This window comes from Astatotilapia calliptera, chromosome 17, assembly GCF_900246225.1.
Source record: "Astatotilapia calliptera chromosome 17, fAstCal1.2, whole genome shotgun sequence".
In the NCBI taxonomy this organism is placed as follows: domain Eukaryota; kingdom Metazoa; phylum Chordata; class Actinopteri; order Cichliformes; family Cichlidae; genus Astatotilapia; species Astatotilapia calliptera.
Genome location: NC_039318.1, coordinates 3,406,493 through 3,432,547, shown reverse-complemented (window position 1 = coordinate 3,432,547; position 26,055 = coordinate 3,406,493). Strand labels below are relative to the sequence as shown.

General features: G+C 40.8%; 1 protein-coding gene across 1 annotated transcript; it reads right to left on the bottom strand.

Annotated features, from left to right (window-relative positions):
- Window positions 1-561: 561 nt before the first annotated feature.
- LOC113009218 (sodium/glucose cotransporter 4) lies at window positions 562-22,440 on the bottom strand. The gene is made up of 14 exons (XM_026147406.1): window positions 22,107-22,440; window positions 19,473-19,585; window positions 18,970-19,041; window positions 17,495-17,599; window positions 16,599-16,763; window positions 16,403-16,508; window positions 14,102-14,182; window positions 13,641-13,846; window positions 11,964-12,099; window positions 11,464-11,571; window positions 10,200-10,350; window positions 6,191-6,359; window positions 5,101-5,316; window positions 562-1,329 (listed from the first exon to the last, which is right to left on the bottom strand). The coding sequence occupies exons 1-14, from the start codon at window positions 22,126-22,128 to the stop codon at window positions 1,018-1,020; spliced, it is 1,962 nt and encodes a 653-aa protein (XP_026003191.1). The 5' UTR covers window positions 22,129-22,440; the 3' UTR covers window positions 562-1,017.
- Window positions 22,441-26,055: the final 3,615 nt, after the last annotated feature.

Here is a 26,055-nt window from a genome sequence, read left to right as displayed (position 1 = left end):
ACCTTACAATAATACAAAGAAAATAGAAAAACCCTAACAATCCTATAACCCCCTTATAAGCAAGTGTTTTGGCAACAGTTGGAAGAAAAAAATCCCTTTTAACAGGAAGAAACCTCCAACAGAACTAGTCTCATGGATGGACGGCCATCACCATGTTGTGAGGGGAGGAAAACTGGACGAAAGACAGCCAGTGTCATTGTGGATATAGAGAAAGACTAGTGCAGAACATGTATGAGAACAGTGAAACACTGGTGAGGTGTGCAGTAGGAGTGACCGGTGGGTTTCAGGTCAGTTCAGGGTGGAGACTGGATTACATTTGTTTGAAGGACAAAGTTAGAGTGGCATGGCTGAGATAGTTTTAACAGAAGAGCAGAAAAAGTCCAGAAGTGCATAAAAAGCATGGTAGATATACTGGATAAATGAGAATATAAAAGAAGAAGACTGAAAATTAATACAGAATGTTCACTGCAAGGTGCAAGCCATTCATAAACCTCAAGAATAGAAAGGCGAGACTGGACTTTGCTAAAAAGAAACAACAACAACAAATCTAAAAAAAAAAGCCAGTTCGAGAAAAACATTCTTTGGACAGATGAAACCAAGATCAACGTCTACCAGAACAGTGGCAAAAAACCTACACTCACATACAGACTCTATACTCAGACCAAGTCCTTTGCACTACTTCCTAACTGTACCTGTCAGATGCACTTGTACTCATGTCATAATTTTGTTGTACATGAACAATCACAATAAAGGGCTATTTTATTTTTTCAAGTTGAGCAGATTGAGCTGTACATTGTTTGCTAACAAAGGCAGTTAATGAGCTAACTGGATGTCAATCTTATCTCTCTCGCCTGTATACAGTATACAGTATACAATAGAGAATAATTAGTTCATTGTTTCATATCTGAGAATCCTTTTTCTGTCCCACTTCTTTCCTGAATAGTTTAGAAAAGTAAAGTTATTAAGAAGAGTAAGAAGTAAGAAAAACAACAACATGTTCAAGATTTCATGACCACATTAAGCAAAGTATCCCCAGAGAAACACGTTAAAAACCAGCAGTAGCAGGGCGTTAACATCGCAGACTATTCTCCAGAGTGACTTCTCCTGGAGGAAGTTTCGTTCACTGCTTTGAATCACTGGAGCTGCCGACTCGGAGCGTGAACTAGACAAACCACAAAGCCACAGAACAACTTTCTTCCAAGTGGATTCTTGCAATCGGTCAGACTCTGAGCTGAGGTTAGAGTCCACTTGGTCAGAGGTGATCTGAAGACTTGAGAGATCCATCCGCCGTTCAAGACTATGTCTGGACCACCAGGTCAGCCTATGCAGCTACACATGAAAAGAGACGACGAATGAAAAACAATTATTACAGATTACCAATGATCAAATACATGAATGATTTCAATTTAATTATACATAGTACAATTCAATTTGGTTTGGCTTTCTCTCTTAGGACAAAACAATACAAGTAAAAAACCAAAACAACTTAAACTTATTTAAATTTAAGAGATAAAAATAAAGTTAGTAGCAAACTTAAGCAGAATCAACAGAGAAGTAAAATAGCAGCATTATACACGACTGTATAAGGTTGTGTCGAGCCAATTATGTTTTGTTTGTACTGAAATGTCTGAGTATTTCTGTGCCATCTTTACAGTGGTAGTGTAGCGGAAGCTACCACTCTAGATGGAAACAATGAACTGTTTGCCAGATGGAAGCGGTTCAAACTGAGAATATCCCAGGAGTGTACTGTCTTTGCTGATACCGTCAGCCTCCTTGACTCCATCCCAGTAATGCACTTTGCTGTCTGCACCACTCTGTGCAGCTCTTTCGTTTCACCAGCAGAACAGCTGGCATACCACACTGTTGCATGAGTCATCAGTATATACTCCCGTAGAACTTCAGCACGAGCTTCTGGCCTCCTTCAACTTTCTAGGAAAGAAGATTCTCTTGTAAACCAAGTCAGCTGTGTAGAGAAGGTGACTCCCAGCTACTTACGGTTCTCCACAATGGCCACTATTTCACCAGAGATGTAGTTTCTTGACCCTCGACCTCCTGAAGTCAATCCCCTTGATTTTGATGTGTTCAAGATTAGATCATTTTCCTTACACCACTTAGTTGGCTACTCCCCAACCTCACTATATGCTCATGCTCACTACACATGAGCACTTTTTTCTATGCTCTTTCTACACGAGTGCTTTCTATTTAACATTCACACACACTGGAGAGCAACTTAGGGTTAATATCTTGTCCAAGGATATTTGACCAGCTGCTTTGTGGATGTTGATGCCTTTTAACACAGTCCTCATCTGATGCTGTTGAAGGACAAGTGTGTATTGTCTACTTGGCTAAATGACCAGTCATTCCCCTCCTCTCCTGGTGTCAAAACAGGGAAAGAACCTGTTCAAGATATCAAGCAGTGTAGCATCGTCATCATCTGGCAGCATTCTGATGGTCTTGTAGTCCACCAGTACCTTAAAGCTCTTCGACATACCGCTGGGATTGTCATTTTCTATGGTTTGCTTTGCTTCCCTGATGCTTCTCTGGAGTTTCTCCTGTGCTGTAGGTTCGTCTGTCCCCTGTCCTGAAGGCTGCATGCCTTTTTTTAAGTAGAGCCCTAAAATTACTGTTCAACCATGGCTTTTCAATGAGGAAATAGATTTATTGTTCTTTTTGTTGTATTGTTTTCAGTACAAAACTCTATGTACCCCTAAACTGAACAGACACAGTTTTCCACATAACTCTCACCTGCAAACAATTCCCAGTTTCTTTGATCAAAATAGTCTTGTGCTGTTTTGACTGCAGTTCTTTCAATGCGCACCCACAGTGTATACATTGGGATCAGAATGAGAGGGATATGATCTGATAGTCCGAGGTGCACAGGTGTATGCGCCTTATATACTGTCAGTGTATTTGTATAGACCTAATCAAGTATTTTTTTCAGGTCTGTATGTTTAAAGTAACCCATGATGATTCCAGTGATGAACAATAATAATAATAATAATAATGGATTGGATTTATATAGTGCTTTTCAAGGCACCCAAAGCGCTTTACAATGCCACTATTCATTCACTCTCACATTCACACACTGGTGGAGGCAAGCTATGGTTGTAGCCACAGCCATAGCTGGACTGGCCATCGGGCATACCGGGCATTTGCCCGGTGGGCCGCTGGCGATATTTTGTTTTTATGGGCCGATGGATTTTTTTTTTTTTTTTTTTTTTAGGAAGGGTATATATAATGAAAGGTGTTGGATTGGCCAATTGGTCATGATTGACTCTGGGCTGGACCAATTACAGCCGAGGAGGCCGGATGCACCCTCCCCCCTGTTTAGCAATCACGTGATTTTCGCGCATTGCATGCCGGGAACTCGTGGCAAAACAATCCAAGTACCGCATCAAATGCAAGCGTTTGCAGCACTGCAAAACGTTCATTCTCCGGTTCCAATACCTTCTTGTTTTTTCTTTGCCGCACAAAAAAGGAATGTACAGAACAAAAGGAGAACAATGCCGGTCCGTACAAAGACAGACTCGACGAAAAGACAAAGAAAAGATACGAGGAAAAATCAAAGGAGTGAAAGGGTCAGACCCTTACGAGCACACAGAGGGACAAAAAACGTTAGCGTGCTGCCCAACTTTCACCACGCTCAGATTTATAATCATACGGTTCTTGGAGTGAGTGCACACACTCATGAAGTTTAGTAACTTCAGGTCACTGCAACAAGCCCAGGTACAGTTTACCGACGGATGGGTACAGGACCTTGAAATGCACCGTGTAGAACGAAAGACCATCGTACGAACAAAGGTAAGTTTACCAGTCTCACAAATTGTCGTCATAAATACACATTCGTTAACCGTTTATTAATATAACCTTTGAGCTCAACGGTAATTAATTAGTAGTGGAAATAATTTCTGGTAGCATTACAGAAATGTAGCAGTGACAATAATACTGTATGCTGTAATCGCACTGGACAATTAGTGATACAAAACAACTGTTTTATCCTGTGAATAAAAGTATATGTTTTTGTCAATGTACCATAATAACAGAAGCGAAACGCAATATTGTGTCAGGACGATTTACTATTTATGCACAATAAATAAAGGAGCATAGCGCGACAATTTCTGTTCAGCGCCAGACTTGTAACCTATATCACCAATTATGTTAAGAAAAAGGACGTATTAACTACTACAAAACTCTGATCTTTGTGGGAATGCTTGGAGCAGACTAACATGTGAGCTGGAGTGTTCTGGGACGTTATATTTGGTATATCCAGACCATCCGTCGGCTCTTACTTCGGAAACATGGCTTAAAAAATTTCTCTTCAACTACGTAATCCGATAAAAAAAAAAAGATCTCTTTACCCGTCGGCTTTCCATGGCTGTCATGCGACCAGCTATTGCAGTTAATAATACAACAGCTTCTTGGCATTTTTTGGGTTTCTTTTTATCGCTAGTACCTCTTGCCACAAGTTCCCAGAATCCTTTGCGGTTTTACCCCTGAATGACGTCACATTTTCAATCTTTATCCTGGTGGGCCGGTCTCTAGTCAAAATGCCCGGGCCAATTTTTTGTCCCAGTCCAGCCCTGGCCACAGCTGCCACAGACTGACAGAAGCGAGGCTGCTATATCGCACCATCGGCCCCTCTGGCCAACACCAGTAGGGTAAAGTGTCTTGCCCAAGGACACAACGACCAGGACAGAGAGCCCAGGGATCGAACCGGCGACCTTCCGGTTACAGATGCGATTCCCAACCCCCTGAGCCACGGTCACCCCAGCCTTAAATGTATTAAAATCTCGCAACTTCAATTTCTGTAGATTAAGAATCCTCAAGGGTTCAATAGTTCATACAGATGAAAGCAAGATTATCTGTTTTGGTGACCCCTAAAGGAAGCAGTCAAAAGAAGGTTGAAATCCACATAATCAAAATGAATTTCTTAACTGCAACTTGGTTACACTTTCCCTTTGCATTTCTTTCTTTCGTTTGTTTTGCAACAGGAATCATATGTTATATGAACCCTGGATATTGTTCAGTAGACACCTTCTGATTACCACTCCAGAGATCAGAATATAAATATAATATCATAATATGAGGAATTTTCCTTACATTTTCTTTAGGTATTGGGGCAGTGGCCAGGCTTACAGCAACAATGATGAGGCATGTGAGAGCCAACAGGATGAGAGCAAAGTACAAGTAGTGGACATCAGCTAGGACTGCAGGCCGGTGATCAGGCTGACCACAGGAAGGAGGTGAATAGGAGAACTCCAGAACCATTCGGATCAGTCCTATCACTAGTCCAGCCATCAGACCCCAGAATGCACCCTGAGACAGAGGACATACACAACGCGTTAGATGCTGAATAATTTGGAACTGGCAAAGAAAAAAAAAAAAACCCAAGTTATTAAGGTTTCTGCTTGTTTTTAAAATTGTGTTTACATATCTATTATTTTCTTTTAAATTCTCTGTCAAAGTGATTTCATACTGCTTTAGTAATGTTGAAGATTTGAGAGGCCCAGTCAACGACTGGTGGTGTTCTATTGTGTATTTTTCTATCCAGTATGTTTTCACTGTATTGGCTGTATTTTTGGGGTCATTGTCATGCTGAAAAATGAAGCTGCTGTTAATCAGATACTTTCAAAAATCTCGAACACCACTGGCTGAAATGCAGCTCCCAGCCATGGCCTGAACCTTGGTATCATCGTAACAGCATCAGGAAACTTCAACAGTGACTGCACTAAAAAAACGAAAGAGCTCTAAATGAAATTAAGAGGAGACAGGACATATCTCTATATATCAACTTGCAAGAATCTCAAGACTAGGGAATGGCACACACACACACACACACACACACACACTGGAGAGTAGTCTGAGGATGGATTTGCACATGAAAGCCATCCTACACGTCCTCTTCCAATCACAAGATTAGGATAGATAAGATTAGAAAATGAGTACATCAAATGTTTAGCAGTTTGGAGACAAAGCTAGAGTTGAGATATGTAGAGTTGGAATAGTGGATATGTTGGATAAAGGATGCTGAATATGGAGCTGCCAGGCAGGAGGAAAAGAGGAAGACTTCAGAGGACATTTGTGAATGTAGTGAAGGTGTCAGTTGGTTTAACATAAGAGGATGCAAGGGATAGAATGACACAGGGACCAATACAATTGAATTGGATTGAATCTGAAGAGGCAGACATACCTGCTCGTTGGCTCGTGGCCAAAAGATAGCCATTAGGAATAGAGCAGTAATGGGAGGTGCTAAAAAGCTGGTCACTGACTGAATATAGTCAAACAGCTGTCCACTATTGGCTGTCTGGACAACAGGAATCCACAGCAGACTAAGACACACCAAGACGAGGATGAACACCCTGAAAACACACGCATTATTGTTATTATCCATCCATTTATTGTCTACTTCTTATCCTTATCAGGGTCATGGAGGGCTGGAGCCTATCCCAGCTACTATAGGACGAGCAGCGTGGTATACCTTGGACATATTGCCAGTCTGGTGCAGGGCTAACACAGAGAGACAAACAACCATTTGACTTCCATTCACACCAAAGGGCAACTTAAAATTTTCGATTAACCTAGCCCCACCAATGACTGTAGAAAAGATGGAAGATATAGATAAGATAGTCAAGATTTCCTGTTTGCAGGAGCTGCCATGCTGCACTTTTGGAGCCAGAGTCGGCGCAGTACACTTTTTTACATAGTCTGACTCCTTCAGCTCTGCTGCTAAAACTGTGACTGACAGTTCATTAAATCAACAGAAAATACAACCACATCACTATAATTAACAAGACACACCTTAACATCTTATAGTTCTATAGAACATCTAACGTCACTCTGTAATCCCTTTTGTTAATTCGTTGCTAGTTAAGTAGCGATGCTACGCACCTGTGTTACTTTTGGAGTCTATATGTTTAAATGATTCCTTAGTTTTCTTTTTTTAATCCTATTTTAGTCCGACTCCACAGGGGCCCAGAGTTACTATTAATAGCACAATTATCTAGAAATCAAATGTTGTCCTTTGAAATTTTAACTGATGATAATATAAAAATGAAGATTTAAACCGTTTCAGATCCATTGCATACTCAGAGCACTCTACAGCGGAAACATGAAAACTTAACTTAAACTCCTTAAAGATGAGGGAAGAGATGGGAACTGGAGAGGTCTCAGGGTCACCAGCTGATACAGTTGCCAAAGGTACAACGAGCGGTTTTGCAACATCTGAGGAAATGTCATCTCTGCTGTGGTACATGGGTTTGTTGCTTCCAGTCAGGGGTCTTTAACCTCATAATCAGGTTCACATGCCTTCTTTTTGACCACCTAAGGTCCTGAGAAACGAGCCTTCTTGCCAGGTGACATTAAGGACTAGGACACCGCTGCTAGGACACTGCTGTCTTATCATACCGATGTTACATTGAGGCCTGGGCAGATGATAGGGCCTGCAACTAAAAGGGCTGTGTGCAAGTGTTATCTAAACTTTGAAACATAATCCAGAACATCAGTTTTGATTATGCCCCCAGACTGTGTCCAAAAAGTGATTCCTGTATGGCAAACACAACCATTGGCACTTCCTCATCCAAGTATTTACTTGTGTTTAAGCAGTATTTCTGTAACTTTGATCCAAGGGTTTGGTGCCACTGCTCTAGAGCTCCTTGATACTGAGAATGATAAGCATTAGCCACTATATGTTTGATTCCTGAGCTCCAAAAGGTAGTAAAAAACTTTGTTAAGGTATTAATGACCAGAGGTGCGGAAATCCTCCTGAGTGGACCAGCTTCTGGGAAACGTGTAGCAGCACACTTTAACATTAGCAGAAATTGATGTCCAGTTTTGTCTTTAGGCAATGGGCCCACACAGTCCACGATCACACATTCAAATGGTTCACTCACAGCTGGGATCAGGTGAAGAAGAGCAGAAAAAACACAGTTTTTTGGTCTTCATACATGTGGAAGTGGGCGGAGTCTTGGTGATTGCACCACTTCCCTGAATGCACTCACGTAACAAACTTACCCAAAACAAATAGCATGCTTACTAAACAAAAGATCACGACCAGATGCCATCAACGAGAACATTACCCCAACATGCAAACTTCCCTAGATCCTACCTTATCCACATTTCACCTGTCTATGTCTATGTGCAGGATTACATAAAAAAGAATAAAGTAAAACAAAAAAGCAGCATGATTGGAATACCACATTTAATACTCTCTAGGTCATTTTGAAAATCTGGTGATGCTGTTTGGTCTTACTAATGCCCCTGCTGTCTTTCAGGCACTGGTGAATGATGTTCGCAGAGATTTTCTGAATATTTTCGTCTATCTTGATAACATACTCATATTCTCCAAATTCCTTCAGGAGCATCAAGTTCACATTCGTGCAGTCCTCCAACATCTCTTGGAAAACAGGATATATGTCAAGGCTGAGAAATGTGGATTTTACTAAACATCTGTTTCATTCCTCGGATACATTCTGGCAGGAGATGAAGACTGACCCAGCAAAGGTTCAATCAGTTAAGGAGTGGCCAACACCTACCTAACATAAATATCTTCAACAGTTTCTCGGCTTTTCCAACTTCTATCACCACTTCAACTGCAACTGTAGTCAGGTAGCAGCACCTCTTACACAGCTCACATCCACTGAAGTCCCGTTCATCTGGTCCCCTGAGGCTGAAGCCGCCTTCACCAAATTGAAGTATCTGTTTACATCAGCACCAGTCCTAATTCACCTAGACACTAAACCATTCATAGTTGAGGTTGACATCTCTGAGATTGCAACTATACTTCTGCCCACCTGTAAGATTGGTTACATTACCTGGGATGTGGAGGAGGCCATTAGCCAAGCTCTTGTGTCAGAGCCAGATCCAAGCTCGAGACCAGCTAATCATCGTTACATTGGGTGACTCTGGACTGTATTCACACCACCTGGTTTTCCTGTCCTGGAGAGGTACGACCACTTCATTACTTAAAAGACATTTCTGTTGGGAGATTTTAGATAAGGATGTCCGGGATTATTCGGCCGCATGCACCATCTTTGCACGGAACAAAAATAAAACTCAACGTCCTTCAGTTCGGCTTCAACCAATCGTCCATTCCCAGTCAGCCTTGATCCCACATTGCTTTAGGTTTTGTTAGCAGCCTGCCTGTTTCCTCCAGGAAGTCGACCATTTTGACTGTTGTTGACAGGTTCTCCAAATCCGAGCACTTCATCGCCCTAAAAAGACTTCCCACAGCATCCCAGACGGCTAACATCCTGGTGGATCATGTGTTTAGCCTGTACGACATCCTGACTGAGATCGTGTCAGACAGAGGACCACAGTTCACCTCCCAGGTTTCGAAAACATTCTGTTCAGCCCTTGGAGCCAAACCCAGTCTGGCTCTGGTTAATACTACTGTAATGGTCCAGGTGAGTCGTCTGGATTTTTCCATGGTGTCCCTGTGTGTCCTCCTCTGGGCAGAGCCATGGTGAGTACATCTGCTACTTGCACCTGTTGGAGATCCAGGCTAACCTAAGGCAGTATTTAAGACCAGCCCCGACATCTGGTCTTCGCCAGTTCGTAGACTAACCACATGTTAGTGGCAGGACGCCTTTATCTCTAGTGCTTAGTTCTTTGTAAACTTACCTTGTTCTCTTGTGCCCTTATAGCCTCTTGGATCACCTCTTCCATTGACTGCAGAACGCATACCCCCCTGGACGTTGGTCACCTTCTCTAGGACTCCACTCACAGCCTCTCTCACACAGACTCACTATTCACCACCTGCCTGCTCTCTTACATTCATAGCTCTGCATCTCTGGGTCATTCAGGTTGGACTCACTCCACTCCACTTTATCGGACACTCACCCAGCCAACACTACCTCCCCCACTGCCACTGCCACTCCACTAGTCAAGTAAGCCATAGACTCCATCTGTTTCACCATCCCCCACGTCTAGATTCCACACCAAACATTCATTCCCTGTGCCTTAGTTTTACACTCTGTCGCTCAATAAAATTTGTGAGAACATCTTACTTTTGCTTCCTGTATTTGAATCTGTTTGTAGGTCCACATACCAATTCTGACATCTGGGCTCTTCAACCTCATGTTACTAATTTGCTCAATTGAAAACTGTATTTAGGGTAAGTATAGCTTTGGTATTAATGTTGTAGAACATCTGAGTTTTGTATTGGTTTTCCAAAGCATATAAGGTATTCTTGTCAATCTTACCTTCCAACTATCATAAGTTCCAACTCAGAAGCTTTAGGCCTGGCTTTGTGGTAGAGGTCCAGTGTAAACAGAGTAGAGCTGCTATTAAAAATGGAAGTCAGGGATGACATAAGAGCAGCTAACATCACTGCCAACATCAGACCACGAAGTCCTGTGAAGAAGAAAAAAATGATGGCACATCCTTTTATAAAATCTGCTTATTGTCAGTTGTTGCCATGGAAGAAGAACATAGATTTTTATAAACTCTCTTAATGCATGTGTTTATCTCTGAGAACATCAAGGCATCAAGATCTGTTCTGGATTATCTCAGTAAAGAGCCATCAGCCATATTGTTCTGTAAACCTTGACTGCAAATCTGTAAAAGACTGTCTATTACTGACAGGGTGAGGAAACTGTCTTCCTGTTGTGCCATCTTCTTGGGATGTGGCCTGTAGCTGACATCGCCCGTTACATGAAACTTGGCCTTCAATTTAGAGATGGTTCTGGGGGCTCATTCCAAATAATGAAGAGCATGCAGGTGACTGCTGATGTGATTTGGTGCTATTTAAAAAGAATTGAAATAAATCGAATTGAACTTGGTTCTATGGAAGACCAGCTCCAGGTTGGTACGGTCCCTATTGAGATTAGTCAAATGTGGCATGCTTGGAGGAGGCACTAACTGAGTGCTGTAGCAGGGTCCCTGCTTACAGTTGCTTTTAATTAGGCACCAGTCGCACACCTGATTGTCAGCATCTTGGGTACCAGAAGCTCAAAAGAAGAGTCAATAGCAGAATAAGCTGTTTAGTATTGACAGAGAAGATTGGGTTTGATTCTACTGCTCAATCCATAAATACATTCTCCCTACAATTGTGGCACCATTTAAGGGGAAATAAACACAATTTCAACAGTTTAAGATTTCTTGCCAAGAGGCATTGTTAAAACACAGATATAACTGAGCAAACAAAAATGTTCTTACTTCTTGTGCCATACATGGATAGATAGGTGTGTGTGTGTGTGCGTGTGTGTGTGTTACTATACTTGTGGGGACCAACAGTCACTTGTGAGGAAAGTGCCTGTCCTCACGGTTTTGAAATTTTAAAATATGTTCTTAGTGTCAGGGTTACTATTAGGTTATGGTAAGGTTTAGGCTAAGGGTTAGGGTTAAGCATTCCTTTTTGATAGTTAGAGTTAGGGTAAGCAGGTAGGGAAAGCATTATGTCAGTTTGATTTTTAGATGTCTTCACTAAGATATCAAAATGAGTGTGTGTGTATGTGTGTGTCTTACCCACAGGCATTAGCTCTATTACTAGTTTAGGGTAAGCAATGTTAGAGCAACCAACTGAAGCACCACACACACTTTGACAGATATCTGGATCCACACAACCAACCTCATCTACAAATAAAGAAGAAAACAAAGGTGGGGCTGAAACAAATAACAATTTAGTTTATATTAAATGAGACAAAACACCACAGATGTGTTACCTACAATTACCCACTCCATTAACATGAATTGAAAGTGTCAACAAACGTAAAAATGTGATAATTTTTCCAACGTAAAGTTAAGTGGAGACCTGCTTAGAATGGTGTCATAGTGTAGGTTTGTTGAAAAAGGAGTTGCAAACAATCTCTTTAAACCAATAATAACAATAATAAGAGATGCATCATCTGTTATAATATATATAATAATATCAAGGTAATCAAAATGGTATTATATAAATATGCATATAAAACAATATTAAAAAACATGTCATATAACATTCCCACTTTGAGAGGTATACTACTGACTTGGGAATAGTGCTTGACTTATCATTCCTGGCATCACAACGAAGAACATAGGGAGCAGTTTGAGATAGCCACCCAACACGCTGCCTGCTTTAGCATGAGACAAAGATTTGGCTGACAGAGACCTTTGGACTATAACCTGAAGAAAAAACACACACCAGCATAAACATATAATCATTTTTATCCATCATTGCATTACACATTTTGTACTTTTGTAATGTTCAACTTTACATTTGCAAACCTTCTATATTATTTATACACAATAAGTAACACAAATATAAGTAATAGTAATAAATACTGTATTAAAATATGCAAGTGTGTGTGCACACAGATTCTAGTTTTAATGATAATAGTAGAGAACTAAACACTCAAAAATGTGATTACACTTCTACAGTCAATGCGTGCAAACCTCACAAATGCATCAGGTCTCATAAAGCTGGTAACATTAGCAAGCTGTTGAAAAGTTTAGTGAAAGTCTATCACATTCAGAAGGGGAAATGTGATTTTCAGCTGCCTAGCTTGTGGGTTATCTGTCATTGCCCAGTTATATAAGGCTAGTAGAGAACACAGACATGATTATATGAATCAGTTCTCATTTTTATTAATGTTGGTTAATGATTAAGAGTAACTATTGGCAAGCTGGCCTTTACAGGTGTATGCATCCCTGTATCTTAACTGTAGTTCAGATAATGTACTTTTGTATATTCTTGTTGTGTTTTGTTTTTCGTTATAGCATTTTCTGAAATGTTGCTGTGGTTTCTGGTTTGTGAAGTGTCAACACTGTCTCAAAAATGACATTACAATACAGTTAAACACTGTTAATTGTATTGACCAATAATTCTTGTCATAGTCTTTGTAGATGATCTTTTTTCCCTGACATAAACAAAATGATAACTGAACAAAAACTAATGGACAATGACACTTGACACAATTGAGATGAAGATGTACTGGAGAGATTCTCATCTCTCCGATCAGAAGTAATTACGTTTTTTAGAAAAGCAGGATAGGTTTGGAAGTGATGCAATGAGAAGTAAAACAGCGTTATGCAGTAAGAATATTTCATCGCCAAATTACTGTGAGAATGATCAATAGAGGTGATAGTCTCAAAAAACGGATAACAAATAACTTTTTGAGTCTAAAAAATATGTTTGAATTCAAATAAGTAATGCAATTCACCGAAATTTTTAATGTTAAAAAAGGGAGGGGGTGTTTCATATTTAGTGTTGTAACACAGGGACAAAATGACTGTTCCCATTTATCTGAGCTTGGGACTGGCATTAAGAGTACACTGACTTGTTAGAAATTAAAACTGTTAAAACTGAGGTTGCCCTAAATATCTTAGCAGCATATCTCTAACTAGAGATATGCTGCTCTAGAGACTCTGGATGGCATTACCTTGGCTATAGCAGGTAATACTCATTTTTGACCAAGTATGCAAATGCTGCCTTTTGTCATTTACATTCAAACCTGAGAAGGAAGAATGTTATAAAGAGTTCAAGGTGTGTTTTGAGGAATTAAAATCAGTTGCATTATTTATTTGTATTGGGACATATTTTTTAGACTCACAAAGACGAATGTTATCAGTTTTTGAGACCGCCACCTCCAGGATCATTCCCACAGCAGTGTGCCGCTACAATAACATTACTACACCATGCTGAATTTTAGTTTAGATCAAATCACCTGATCTGTGCACCAGACCCATGTAGCCAGTACGGTGAGCCCAAACAGTAGACCTGGCCAGGGTAAATCCCCTGTTACAGGGTCTCTGAACATGTGGAAAGCATCACTACGGGGTAAGTGGCAGGTGGTGTTGGGAACAGTCACATTGGGAATACTTGACATGTAACGATCCATAAGGCCCTCATACCAGCCCACCTTGGAGAATGCTGGAAAATGTACAATGACTTTTACAATTTTATAACTTCACTTATTAACTAATAAATATTATGACATGTAGATGTGGAAGCCTTCAGTGAGGATAATTGGATGCAAAGAAACAGTTTTCTATTTTTTGATTGATACTTAACTTGAAACATTTCGGCCAATAACACCTTTTAATCCAAACTTTCAGTACTATGTAAGTCATGTAATTAAGAACCCATGATTGTGTTTGTGTATCTGTATAAGTCTGTGTACCATACCTATGAACATTAAGGCAAAAGCTCCTCCAACCATGATCAAAGTCTGGAGAGCATCAGTGTAGATCACAGCTGCCAAACCACCTACATAAATACAGATTTTTATATTATTGTCAGATTGTCTGTGTTAGGGTAATAGTGTTATTTAGACCGTTTTCAACATAAATAATTGAACAAATTCTTATTTCAAAAACAGTTGAACTAGGTGAGTGTGGCGGGGTGTGGTTTGTGGCGTGGCTGTGGGGGAGGCTGACACACCTGAGCTCGATCAGCTCATCACCCTATGTCAAATGTGCCAGGACCTGAGGTTGATGTTGCTGTTGTTGTTGTCGTGTGGCTGTAGCTGAAATGCTGCAGCCAATTGTTGGGAGAGCAGCAACCAGGAATAAAGAAGTGTGTAAAGAGCAAAATATGTGGTCGGGTCCATCATTCCTGTCACAGTGAGTTACTAAATACAAACTGCACTCTGAGCACTGAACAAACATGGTAACATTTTCATTTTCCTTAAAATCATAATTACAGACACTTTGAAAAACATTAGATGACAATGTTTTATCGTCACCCCTTGTTGACTTTAAGTTAGCATTTAATACAATTGTTCTCCAGCAGCTGGTGAGGAAACTCAGCTCCCTGGGTATCAGCACCCCCATGTGTAACTGGCTGCTGGACTTCCTGAATGTTAGTAACAGAGGGAAACAGCCTCCATCACACCCACCCACACATGCAGTGTCTTGGGGTACAGGTGTGTCACCAAGGTGCAGGGGAGGGATTCCTCCTCTGTCACCTTCTGGCCTCCTGTGCCTCATTTTTATTCCACAACATAGACATCCACATTACTCACACTCTCATAACACATACATATAGGGCCTTGGGGGTGGGTGTGCTATACGGCGTCCAGAGGATGGTCTGTGTATTCAACCTCACCTCTGGTGCCCACCTCTCAATTTAAATGCATGTAGACACTGAGGGTTCTCGGGCCGTGGCGTCACCTGCTGCTCTCTGGCAGCCCCTCCCATGTTTTAAATGCACTTTAGAACAACACGCAGCAACACTACACATGAGAGAGAGGGAGAGGTATGGGGTCTTCACACTCCCGTTCTCTCCGCCATCGGGGCAGGGGGCTGGGGGCTGGGAGGAGGAGTTGGCCATCTGTTTGGGTTCTGGGATGCTGGGCCTCCCTGCTGCTGCAGGACTGTCCCCACCCCAGGGAAAAGGATAACTTCTCCTGGGTCTTGGGGCGGATTGCCCCTCTGGGGGCAATGGTGCCAGGACCTGGGGTATAGAGTATGTTTGGCGAGTGTCAGTGTGTGTACAGTGTCCATTTTTGTTTGTCTCCATGCCTGCGGGATCGTCACTGCAGCCCCCTGTGGCTTCTGCACCGTGGCTGCTGGGTGACCCCACGTCTGCTTTTCCCATGCGCCGGGGTCAGCAAACTACTGGACTGGTTAGGCACAGCTCATTTTTTCACAACACTGAATGTGACCATGGGCTACTGGCATATTGTCTTGTCTGCAGAGTCCAGGAAAAAATAGGCACTTTGCAGCGCCTCATGAACCGAGTACTGCAACCGCACACTTTGTATACTGACGCCTATCTGGAACACATCATCATCCATAGTAACACCTGGGCGGAGCATATTCAGTGGTTGCGGTCCTGGATTTCCTGAGGCAGGTGAAGCACATGGCCAACACAAAGAAGTGTGCGGCTGGACGGAGGGAGGTACAGTATCTGGGGAACCACTTGGGACGTGAGAAACCCCTGCTCTTAACTTCTCCCTCCGTTTTGTGCTGCGGAGCAGAGGCCTGAGGGCCATTTTGCCCTAGCAGGAAGGGGGGTTGACTGCCCTGTGGTTTACATCAGGTGGGTATAATATTGTGGAAAAGAAGTGTCTGACGATCCCATGGACAGTCGACTCTCTTCATTACTAACTCCAGAAAGCCCTTTGCTTAGACACTTGGATTAATGTCTCCAGTGTTGTGTTTGGTACTCATCAGCATCATTCCTGCTATAGTATATTATAGTCTTGTGATATTTTGTTGATTAAAAATTGATTAAACCAAAAAGAATTATGATTAAAAAGTTTGACATTTTGGTCAAGAGACTAACTAAATCAAAATTTGCTGGGATACTGGGATACTGCATGTGGGATAAAAAAAAATTGGTTCTCGTCCAGAAAAACCCATCAGATAAAAAACTGATGTAATTTATTTTAAATGATGGCAAACAGTTATGCTGTTGAAAGCTTGCACTGACATAACTTTTAACATTAATACTAAAAACAGTCAAAACGTGTTTGTGTTTTACCTGCCACAGTGTAGACAGCAGTCACCAGCAACAGTATGACTGTAGACAGATACAGATTCCACCCAAATGACACCTGGATAAACAATGCCCCGGAAAAAATGTCTGTCTGGGAAACACACACACACGCACACACAGGTAATGTGGCTACTGTATCATATTAAGATCATTTATGTATTTGAAAAAAAAACCCTCTTACTGATATTTTGGTGAAAATGTAGAGAATAAGTGACAGAACAGACATGTATATGCGTATCCTCTGGCCTCCAAAGCGTTTGGCCAGGTATTCAGGCATTGTTACCACTTCAGCAGAGATGTAAACGGGGATAAATATCCAACCCAGAGCTACCAGAACCCACGATGCCTACAGAAACACACAGAAACACAAAATGTTGCACTGAGCCATTGTCCGTATTGTCAAAAGTAAATATAACAGTTGTTCATGTTTTTCACTTTTGGACATTGCAAAGTTTTAAATAGCATAAATGAAGAAGTACCAAACAAGCGTCTACTGGGAGTTTTCGCCCTATTTACATAGCATATCTAAATCTTTAGTCTTGCAGTGATCCAGCTCGGACAGTCGCATATTTAGATAATTGAATACAACCTGTTCATAGTCAACTAGTGTTAACTGATTTAACAGATTTTGGTGTAAAAAGAAACCCCAAAACATATAATGTTACAACCAACACAATGAAGATGTAGAAATACTCAGAGCAACTCTTAAAAGTTGCATTGAAACCGAAAGCAATAGTTAAATGAATAATTTCTGTGGTGCATGTACACATAGTTTTTCATTGTTGTTCTGTCTTATATCAAGGCTGGACTACTATAATTCCCTGTAATCATGTTGTCCTAAATGTTTTCTGAAAACCCTTCAGTTGATCCAAAATACTTAACTGAGAATGCTTCCAGGGACAAGAAGGAAAAAAAATCATATTTCTCCCATATTAGCTTCATTGCCACCCGATTGAATCACAAACTGATTATGAAATGATTGTCCTTACAAAGAAACTACTGAATGATCATGTTGTTATTTTAAATCCTGCATGCAGTGCCCAACAGGGTGTCTGAGTGTGTGTGCGCATCTCTTACGTTCCATTCAAATCCCCCAACAGCGATTCCTCCAGCTGCTCCTGTCCCTGCTAGACCAATAAATAAACCACTGCCAACATTACTGGACATCAGAGAGGCTCCAATCTGTAGTGGAACAGAGATAATAGACAATAACAACAAAAGCTTTTAGAATACTTACTTAAAATACTTACAACTACATAATAACATTTTTAAATGACAGCCTGTGACTGCACTTTAGTCATATTTAGTTTATACAGAAAATCAACACAATTCCTACCATAACTTGAAATATCAAATGTTATAATTTAGTATTTCTCATTCTTATTTTAGTTTTAACAAAGTTTTGTCTTCAGTCAGTCTCCAGGGTGGATGTCAAGAGATTTATTCTAAAAGACACTTCTTCAGCTGAGAGTCAGAGAGTGGAGACACACATGCTGCAGTTTTTACTTGCAAGGGCGGTCACAGAGCGCTCACATCGGAGTGGGGGCCCTGTGAAGTGCGCTCTGTTACCGCTCTGGTCTTTATTTATATACAAAAGTAGGTGCATTCGTTTATCACATTGGAATGTGGATGTGTATATGTGTGTGTGCCAGGAGAGGCTTCTCTACCTGGCACGAAGTGAAACTGCTCATTAAGCTCTTATCTAGCACTAATAGGTACTGCTCCTTCCCTGCATGATAACGGGTAACTAAAAACAGTCTGAGTTATAAAGAGGTCCTCATGCAGTATTCTATCATATGCAAACTTATTATATTAAAAGTCTATACTGACTACTAAGAACAATTTTCTATTGACAGTGGGTTTTACAGATGAGGATTGGGGCCACTGGAAAAAAAAAGTCGGGATGTCTTTTTTTTTTCAGAATTCTGAGAAAAAAGTCAGAAATCTGACATCCCTTTTTTTCAGTGGCCCCAATCCTCTTCCATAGGATTTCCAGTTTTCTAGTTATATATTTAAATTCATGTTGTAAATTTTCATTTTGTATATTTGTTTATTTTTTGGTTTTGTTTAGATTCCAAGTCTTTACCGTGTTGCAGTGGATTCAGGGGCAGTGTCATTGAGACTGGCAGCGCTTTTCTCGGGCCAAGAGGAGAGGAGAGCTAAGCTGGAGACATGATGACTGCAAACAAACCAGGCCCTACAGCTTTTAAACCAGAATGAATTTGTATTACTTTTATATATCTTATCATTTACTCAAATCTTCTAATGTTATGATTCTTTTTCTTAACTTTTATCATGTCTCCCTATGTTTTTATTTCTTTTGCTTATCTTAATTGTACAGCACCTTGGTCAACAGTTGTTGTTTTAAATGTGCTATACAAATAAATTTGACTTTGACTTAAGTCTGTTGTTTATTGTAAATAGAAAGTCCCTTGCATTAGAACATTGGCTGTGTGTGTGTTGTACAGGGTCCTCATAGCACAGGCGTGTGACAATCGATTTGAAATCAAGAGCTTTATATGATGCACAACAGTCAATCGTTTGTTACTCACAGGCCACCAAGTCACTGAACGACCAGCCAAGAAGTACCCCCCAACAGTGCTACGATTGACACGCATTGATGACTATAGCAAGGACAAAAGAAAAGATTAGAATAATACAGTTTTAAAACAACACCAAAGATTGATCTGGTGCAAAATATAGTAAATACATTTACAATCATGATGCACATTTCTACATCAGAAAACTCAATTAGCTGGGTCAAAAAAAATCTGTTTATTTTTTGCAAGGATGAACTCTCTGTAGAACATCCAAGAATCATTTTCTAGTAAATGGAGAAATGCACTCATAATGACTATAGTTAATTAAACACGTAGAAAAAAACATGTAAAAATAATTTTATTTTTCTATATAAACATGTTTAGCAGGGACTTGTACAGAACTTTCTTGTATTTTTTACACATAAAGGAACAAACAAATCAAGCTTAAATTAGCTTTGGTATAAACTGTTTAGTGATTCAAATGTAAATATGAAATTAGTTTAGTCTCTTCTTACCCAGATTCCAACCACCATGACAATTATAAAGTAGACAACAACAATAGCAATGTCAGCAGCACCCATAGTGAGAGCTGTGCTGGGAGCCGCAGTGGTGGGCAGGGGGCTGCCATCTGAATATAAAATAGACAACAGAACCCCTGTGTGGTGAGTAAAGTAAAAGCAAGTAAAGCAAAATTTTATTTATATAGCACCTATAAAGATAAAAATAAAAGAGTGCTTCACAGAAGCTAAAACATAAAAAGAAAAATTTACCAAAATTAAGTTTAAAAAGACGAGTTTTTAGCTGTTTTTTAAAGAGTCCACAGAGATCAAGCTGGTAGGGAGAGAGTTCCAGAGTCTGGGGGCCACAGTTACAAAAGCTCTGTCACCTTTCATTTTCAGCCTCGTGTGATGGTCAACCAGCAAGCCCTGATCACGTGACCTCAGGGGCCTGCTGGGGATGTATGGATGTAAAAGATCACTGATGTATGCCAGTGCTTGTCCATGCAGAGCCCTGAATTACAGAGTCATAATCTTAAATTCTGAATTTAATGGGGAGCCAGTGCAGCTGGGGTGTGACGTGGGAGTACTTGGAGGAATTGGTCAGAAGCCTCGCAGCAGCATTCTGAGGGCTTACTTAGTGAACAAAGAATTACAATAGTCCAAACGAGATAAAACAAATGCATGAATGACAATTTCAAGTTCCGAGTGTGACACAATGGGACTCAGCTTGGTAATGTTTCTTAAATGATAAAAACAGGAGCTGAGTCAAAAGTAACACCAAGATTCCTAATAGAAGATTTGGCAAATGTTGCAAGAGGACCTCATTTTTCCATAACCTTGGGCACAAATTTATCGGGAGCACAAACAAGGACTTCAGTTTGCTCCTCATTAAGTTGAAGAAAGTTATCAGCCATTCAACCGCTAAAGGAGTCTATGCACCTATGCAAAATCTGTAGCTTGGAAACATCTTGGGGCTTAAAGGAGATACCAACCTGGGTAGCATTTCCTTCTTTTAGATAGACAGATCATAACCACTTTAACCAGAATGGATTAGATAAAGTTACATTAATGAAATATAATTTCAGTACATTTGTTTCTTTTGGTTAAATTACGTTATTTACCTGTATGGGCTTTAATTTATTTTTCAGGCCCCTTAATTATGTCACCTTCTCACATCGGAGGAATTTTAGGCCAATGTTCTTTACAGTGTTGTGCTTCAGTTCATTGAGGTTTGTGGGCATTCATTTATGCACAGCTTTCTTAAGATCTTATCATAGCATTTCGAGTTGGGGTCTGGACTTTACCTGGGCCATTGCAATACCTTAATTCTTTCCTTTTGTCAATCTGTGGTGTGGTCTGGGGTGTGGTGTCAAGGGAGGCCTGCCGAGGATGCTCACTTTGCTCTCTAGGGAGGTCCATGTGGTAGCTCTCAGCTTCCCCACGATCATTCCCAGCTGGTGTTGGACTCCACCAGGGCTGCCCTTTGTCACTGATTTGATTCATAATTTTTATGGACAGACTTTCTTGACGGAGCCAGGTGGTGGAAGGCTTACAGTCTGGTTGGCTTAGAATTGCATCTCTGCTTTTTGCAGATGATGTGGTTCTGTTAGCTGCATCAAGTGGTGGCCTTCAGCTTACAACGGAGTGGTTTGCAGCCAAGTGTGAAGCATTGCAATGACACTTAGTGCCTCCAAATCTGAAGCCATGGTCCTCAGCCAGAAAAGACGGGAACTTGAGTATCTTGCAGTCTTGCTCAAAAGTGAGGGGAAAGCAAGAGATTGACAGATGGATTGGGGTGGCGTCTGCAGTGGTGTGGACGCTGTGCCTGTCATGTTGAAGAGAGAGCTGAGCACAAAAGCAAAGCTGTCGTCTGGTGCCTGTGTGTGTGTGTTTTTCCTCTACTCTGACTTCCTCTGATCAAAAGTAAAAGTAAATTTTTAATTGGTAATTGCAAACTGGCCATGTTGTGCTTGTAGATAAAGTCCTATGAGTACACAGAATAAAGTATTTCAGTATTAAATTATGCTATACAAAGGCCTTTTTGTCAGTTTGCAAATCCTTAAAAAACCCAGTCTGACAGCTTTCACTCCTACACAAGTAGATACTCTGTGGTGCTTGAAAGCTTGTGAGCCCTAATAAAAGAATAAATACATAAATAAACAGACGTAAAATACCTGCATTTAAAAAATGAATTAATATGCTTTTTTGAGGGAAACGATATAGTGCAGTCCATTAAGTGGATGAACTGTATGAATCTATGCTTTGACTGTAACCAGTGTGTAAAAATGTTGGTAGATATTATTGAAGAAGTCTCAGTACTTTAGACAGTGTAAATGGTAAAAGTAATCGTTTTGAATCTATTCCACTTTTCTCCAGCTTTCTTTGGTTTCATTGTCCTTATAATAACCCTCGGTCAAAGGTCTTTAAAGAAAAGATTAAACTATTGTGGTGACAGACTGTAGAGGTTGAAAGTAGCTAAATTAACTGTATAAAAAACTCCTGAACTTTAAGTGTCATAAGCTGCTTCTCTGATTTTTGTTGACCATTTCATGCTCTGCAAAGCTGCATACAAAACTATTTTTGTTTCCAATTAAATAAAGCGTTCTGTATATAGAAGAACAAATTTAATTAAAACAAAAAAGCTTTTACCTGTTGTAAAACTGGTAGACATGTTGATTCCACTCTCCCAGACAATGATCACACAACGTTTATTTTAGTTTTTCATATGTATGAATCCTCCGACTGAAAGTTTTGTTTCTCCTTCCTCTGAACCTGACAAAGGTATGTGCATCTGTGCACTCAGTTGGTCAATGATTAATAAGTTCGTTAATGAGACTGTCAAACTCCACTGGTTAGCTATTATATCTTGACAACAGACATACGTATCTGAAGGAAACGGTTTCCAAGGCCTAATCCGTGGATCGACTTCCTTCGAGGCGTGGACGTCTATCAGCAGAGAATGTACCTTCACCTATCAGCAGAGAATGTCCCTTAGTCTGTAACACAGTCAAATATATTCTCAAGCAATATTCAAGCATGCCATTCAGCGTGTTAGTACGAGCTCGGGAGCAGCTTGGGAGAACAAGAAAACAGAGACTGCTTCAGATTGTCTTCCCAAATTGACTCAACTTTATTCACAAGTACAACAGTTTATATAGAGGGTAAAATTCATGAGACAGCAGATTATCAGTTTAAACCAGTACAGACCAAGATAAGGGAGCGTCTTCCTGCCCTTGGGTGAAGAAGCATCCTTTGTGTAGTTTATTAGTTCAGCTACAATTGTGATTATCTCAGCGACATATTTTCAAGGCACAAAACGAAGAGTTCTTTCATTAGTGAAATCTGAAACAAACCATTTGGCCTTCAACAGGCGTCTAAAAGATTAAGAAACTAATGTAGCTGAGGGAGTGATCTCTGTGGTATTTCAACCTTGTACCAGCCTGTGATTCTCACACATCAATTCTTGGGTCAAAGAGAAAAATAACTAAAACAAAAGGGGCCTTATTGAATGACAGAGTTTTCCTGTATAATGTCACTATAAAACAATATCCAGTAAATGCTACCATGGTACTAAAATACCTAACAGTTCCCCTCTTTTATTATTTTTAAAAATAATAACTCAAATAGAAAGGAAAAATCACAAATGTAATAACATAATATAAAAACCAAATCATAAAATGTAATAGTTCACAGCCTAATGTTCAATATACACATCAGGAACATCATTGGTAACATCTGGCACATCCTCAGGATCAATTTGTGCTAATTGCAAATACATTGAAGTAGCTGTACTAGTAGCTATACGGGTTATCATTGAGCGTACACAGGGTATCACACAACAGGCAATAATCATCAAAAACAAAATAATACATGCTACAACTGTTACAAAGGCTACAATTAGTTCCTTCCATTTTCCAAACGTGTCCTGCATCCACTTGTCTAGCCACTGACCGTGACCTGTATTGGCTCTTAGTTCTATCTGCAATGCTTCAAGTTTATTCATAGCTTGTGTGAATGAACCGTCAGGGGCGGTATTATTGGGAATAAAAGTACAACAAACATCTTCAAACATAGCACAAACACCTCCTTTCTCAGCTAACAGCATATCTAAGGCCATTCTATTTTGCATGGTCATTAAGGAGGTAGCAGACATCTGTTCTCCTAGGGCTTTAAAGGCCGTATTGGTCAGATTGGTGTGTCTTTGCTGATTGTAATAAACATAATTGATCCAGCCTACATTTTTGTTTACCTGTATCCACGGTAGTATTGAGGCGAACCCTGCTGATATTTCTCCTTGTGCCTTTAATTCATTTGGTATCCCGCGTGGAACTCCTATAGCATCTATGTAAACGTTATGTGTCCGTCTGCTGGATACAGGCAGATCCGAGGTTTGTTGTATCAGTAGTTCTTGAGCTAAAGTTACTAGACCGCAGGTACCGGTCCAATTAACAGGTAAGGCTAATCTAAGAGTATTATTGCACATCCAATAAGCATGTGGGATTGGTCTGGTCAGGCGCGAAGCTGTAAAGCCTTTTAATATGCCTCCCCAGTACGAGTCGTTTAGTGTGTTGGGCGAATGCAGGATTGTTGAGTTATCTGAATGCGTACTTATATATGCATATATATAAGAAAACATATGTCTATATTGTGTCCTGTCAACACTCGCTGCTAGCCATGTTTCGTTACAGCGTGCTCCTGGAGAGTCAGAAAAGAACGTATAGTTTTGTGTGTCATAATTTATGTTTTCAAGTTTTGGTCGGTGTATGCATGTCATCAAGATATTTGGGTGATGGCGCACCTGTGTTGGGGGCGAAAGAGGTTCAGTGTGCGGTCTTCGGGGTGCTTCATTTGGTTGCAGGGGTGGGTAGAATCATTAATCATGCTAACATCCTTACTAGAGACTTGTCCTGTGTATATGAATAAACAATCTAAAGGACTTAGTTCTACTCGCACCGCTTCAATCAGGGTTACTGTTAAGGGCCCCTTTTTATCATTTTTGAATAGCATCTTTGTTAAGGAAAACCTGAAATTGGATATCCCACTATTATTAGCAATCGATTTTCCATCAGCAGATCTAAATCCTCTTTGTCTCCACAATGTGCCAAAGTCGTGCACCACACCGAATGCATAACGGCTATCAGTGTAAATTGTTACCCGCTTATCCACATGTAACTCACAGGCGCGTATTAAAGCCATGCGCTCTGCTTTTTGTGCTGAGTGAAATGGTAATGAGTGAGCCTCTAGTATGATGTCAGGCAATGTCACCACCGAATAGCCACAAAGAAATAAGTTGTCTGAACCATCCTGTCGGTCAGAGGAACACAGCATACGAATGAGTAAGTGTGCTGGCGAATTGGGTGTGCTGTTTGCTTTTATAGTGAGATTTGCTGTTGAAGTCAGTGTAGCTTCATAACCTGAGCGACGTTGTGCGGTCATATGTTGTGTAGTTATGTTTGCTAGAATGGTCGTGACCTGGTGATTGGTGTGTAGAATAGTGTCATGTGAGAGTGTGAGCTTCTCGCAGTCCCTTATCATGATAGAGCAAGCCGCTACTGCTCTCAGGCAGGCCGGCATCCCCTGAACTACTGCTGGCAGCACCTTTGAGTAGAAGGCTACTGGACGGTAGCCACAGTCATGCTCTTGGGCCAATACACCTGCACAGGTTGTGCCGTTCTCTGTGACGTACAGGTGGAACGGTAAGTGGTAGTCAGGCAGACCCAAACAAGGGGCAGAGGTCAGCGCTCCCTGTAATGCATTGAAAGAGGCAGTCATTTCTGTTGACCACAGTATTCGAGGAGGCTTGTCTTTTTTGCAGCATTCACGCAGAATGTGGTCATGAAAAGAACAGTCTGGTATCCACTGTCTGCAATAGTTCACCATGCCTAGGAAAGACAGCATTTCCTTCTGTGTAGTGGGCTTAGGGACAGAGGTCACAGCTTTGACCCTGTCTGTAGTCATGGAACGTTGTCCGTGAGACAGTGTAAATCCCAAATATTGAACAGAAGTCTGACAGTACTGCATTTTCTTTGCTGATGCTTTGTGGCCAGTCTGTTGGAGGTGCTGGAGTAGCATATGTGTGGCAGTTTGACATAGTTTTTCACTTTCAGCACAGAGGAGGAGATCATCCACGTACTGGATCAAGGTACAGCCCTCTGGAGGAATGAAGCCGTCCAGGGTAGCACGTACCACCATTGAGAAAGCCGCAGGGCTGTCTACCATGCCTTGGGGTAAGCGAGTCCATGTGTACTGCTTATCTCTATGTGTAAAAGCAAATATCGGCTGTGTGTCCTCATGCACAGGTACTGAGAAAAAGGCGGAGCACAAATCCACCACAGTAAAATGTGTGGCTGTTGCTGGAATAGATGTCAGTATGCTGGGAACATCTGGGACAAGAGGTGGCAGAGGCATAATGACTGCATTAATTTGCCTTAAGTCTTGTGTGAAACGCCATACGCCAGGTTTGTTAGGCTTTGGCACAGGATTGACAGGAGTGTTATATGGAGATACTGTGGGCTTTATTACTCCAGCTGTCAATAAATCTCCTATGATGATGTCTAAGGCTGCGGCTTTTTCAGCGGAAAATTTTGGGATTCTCTGT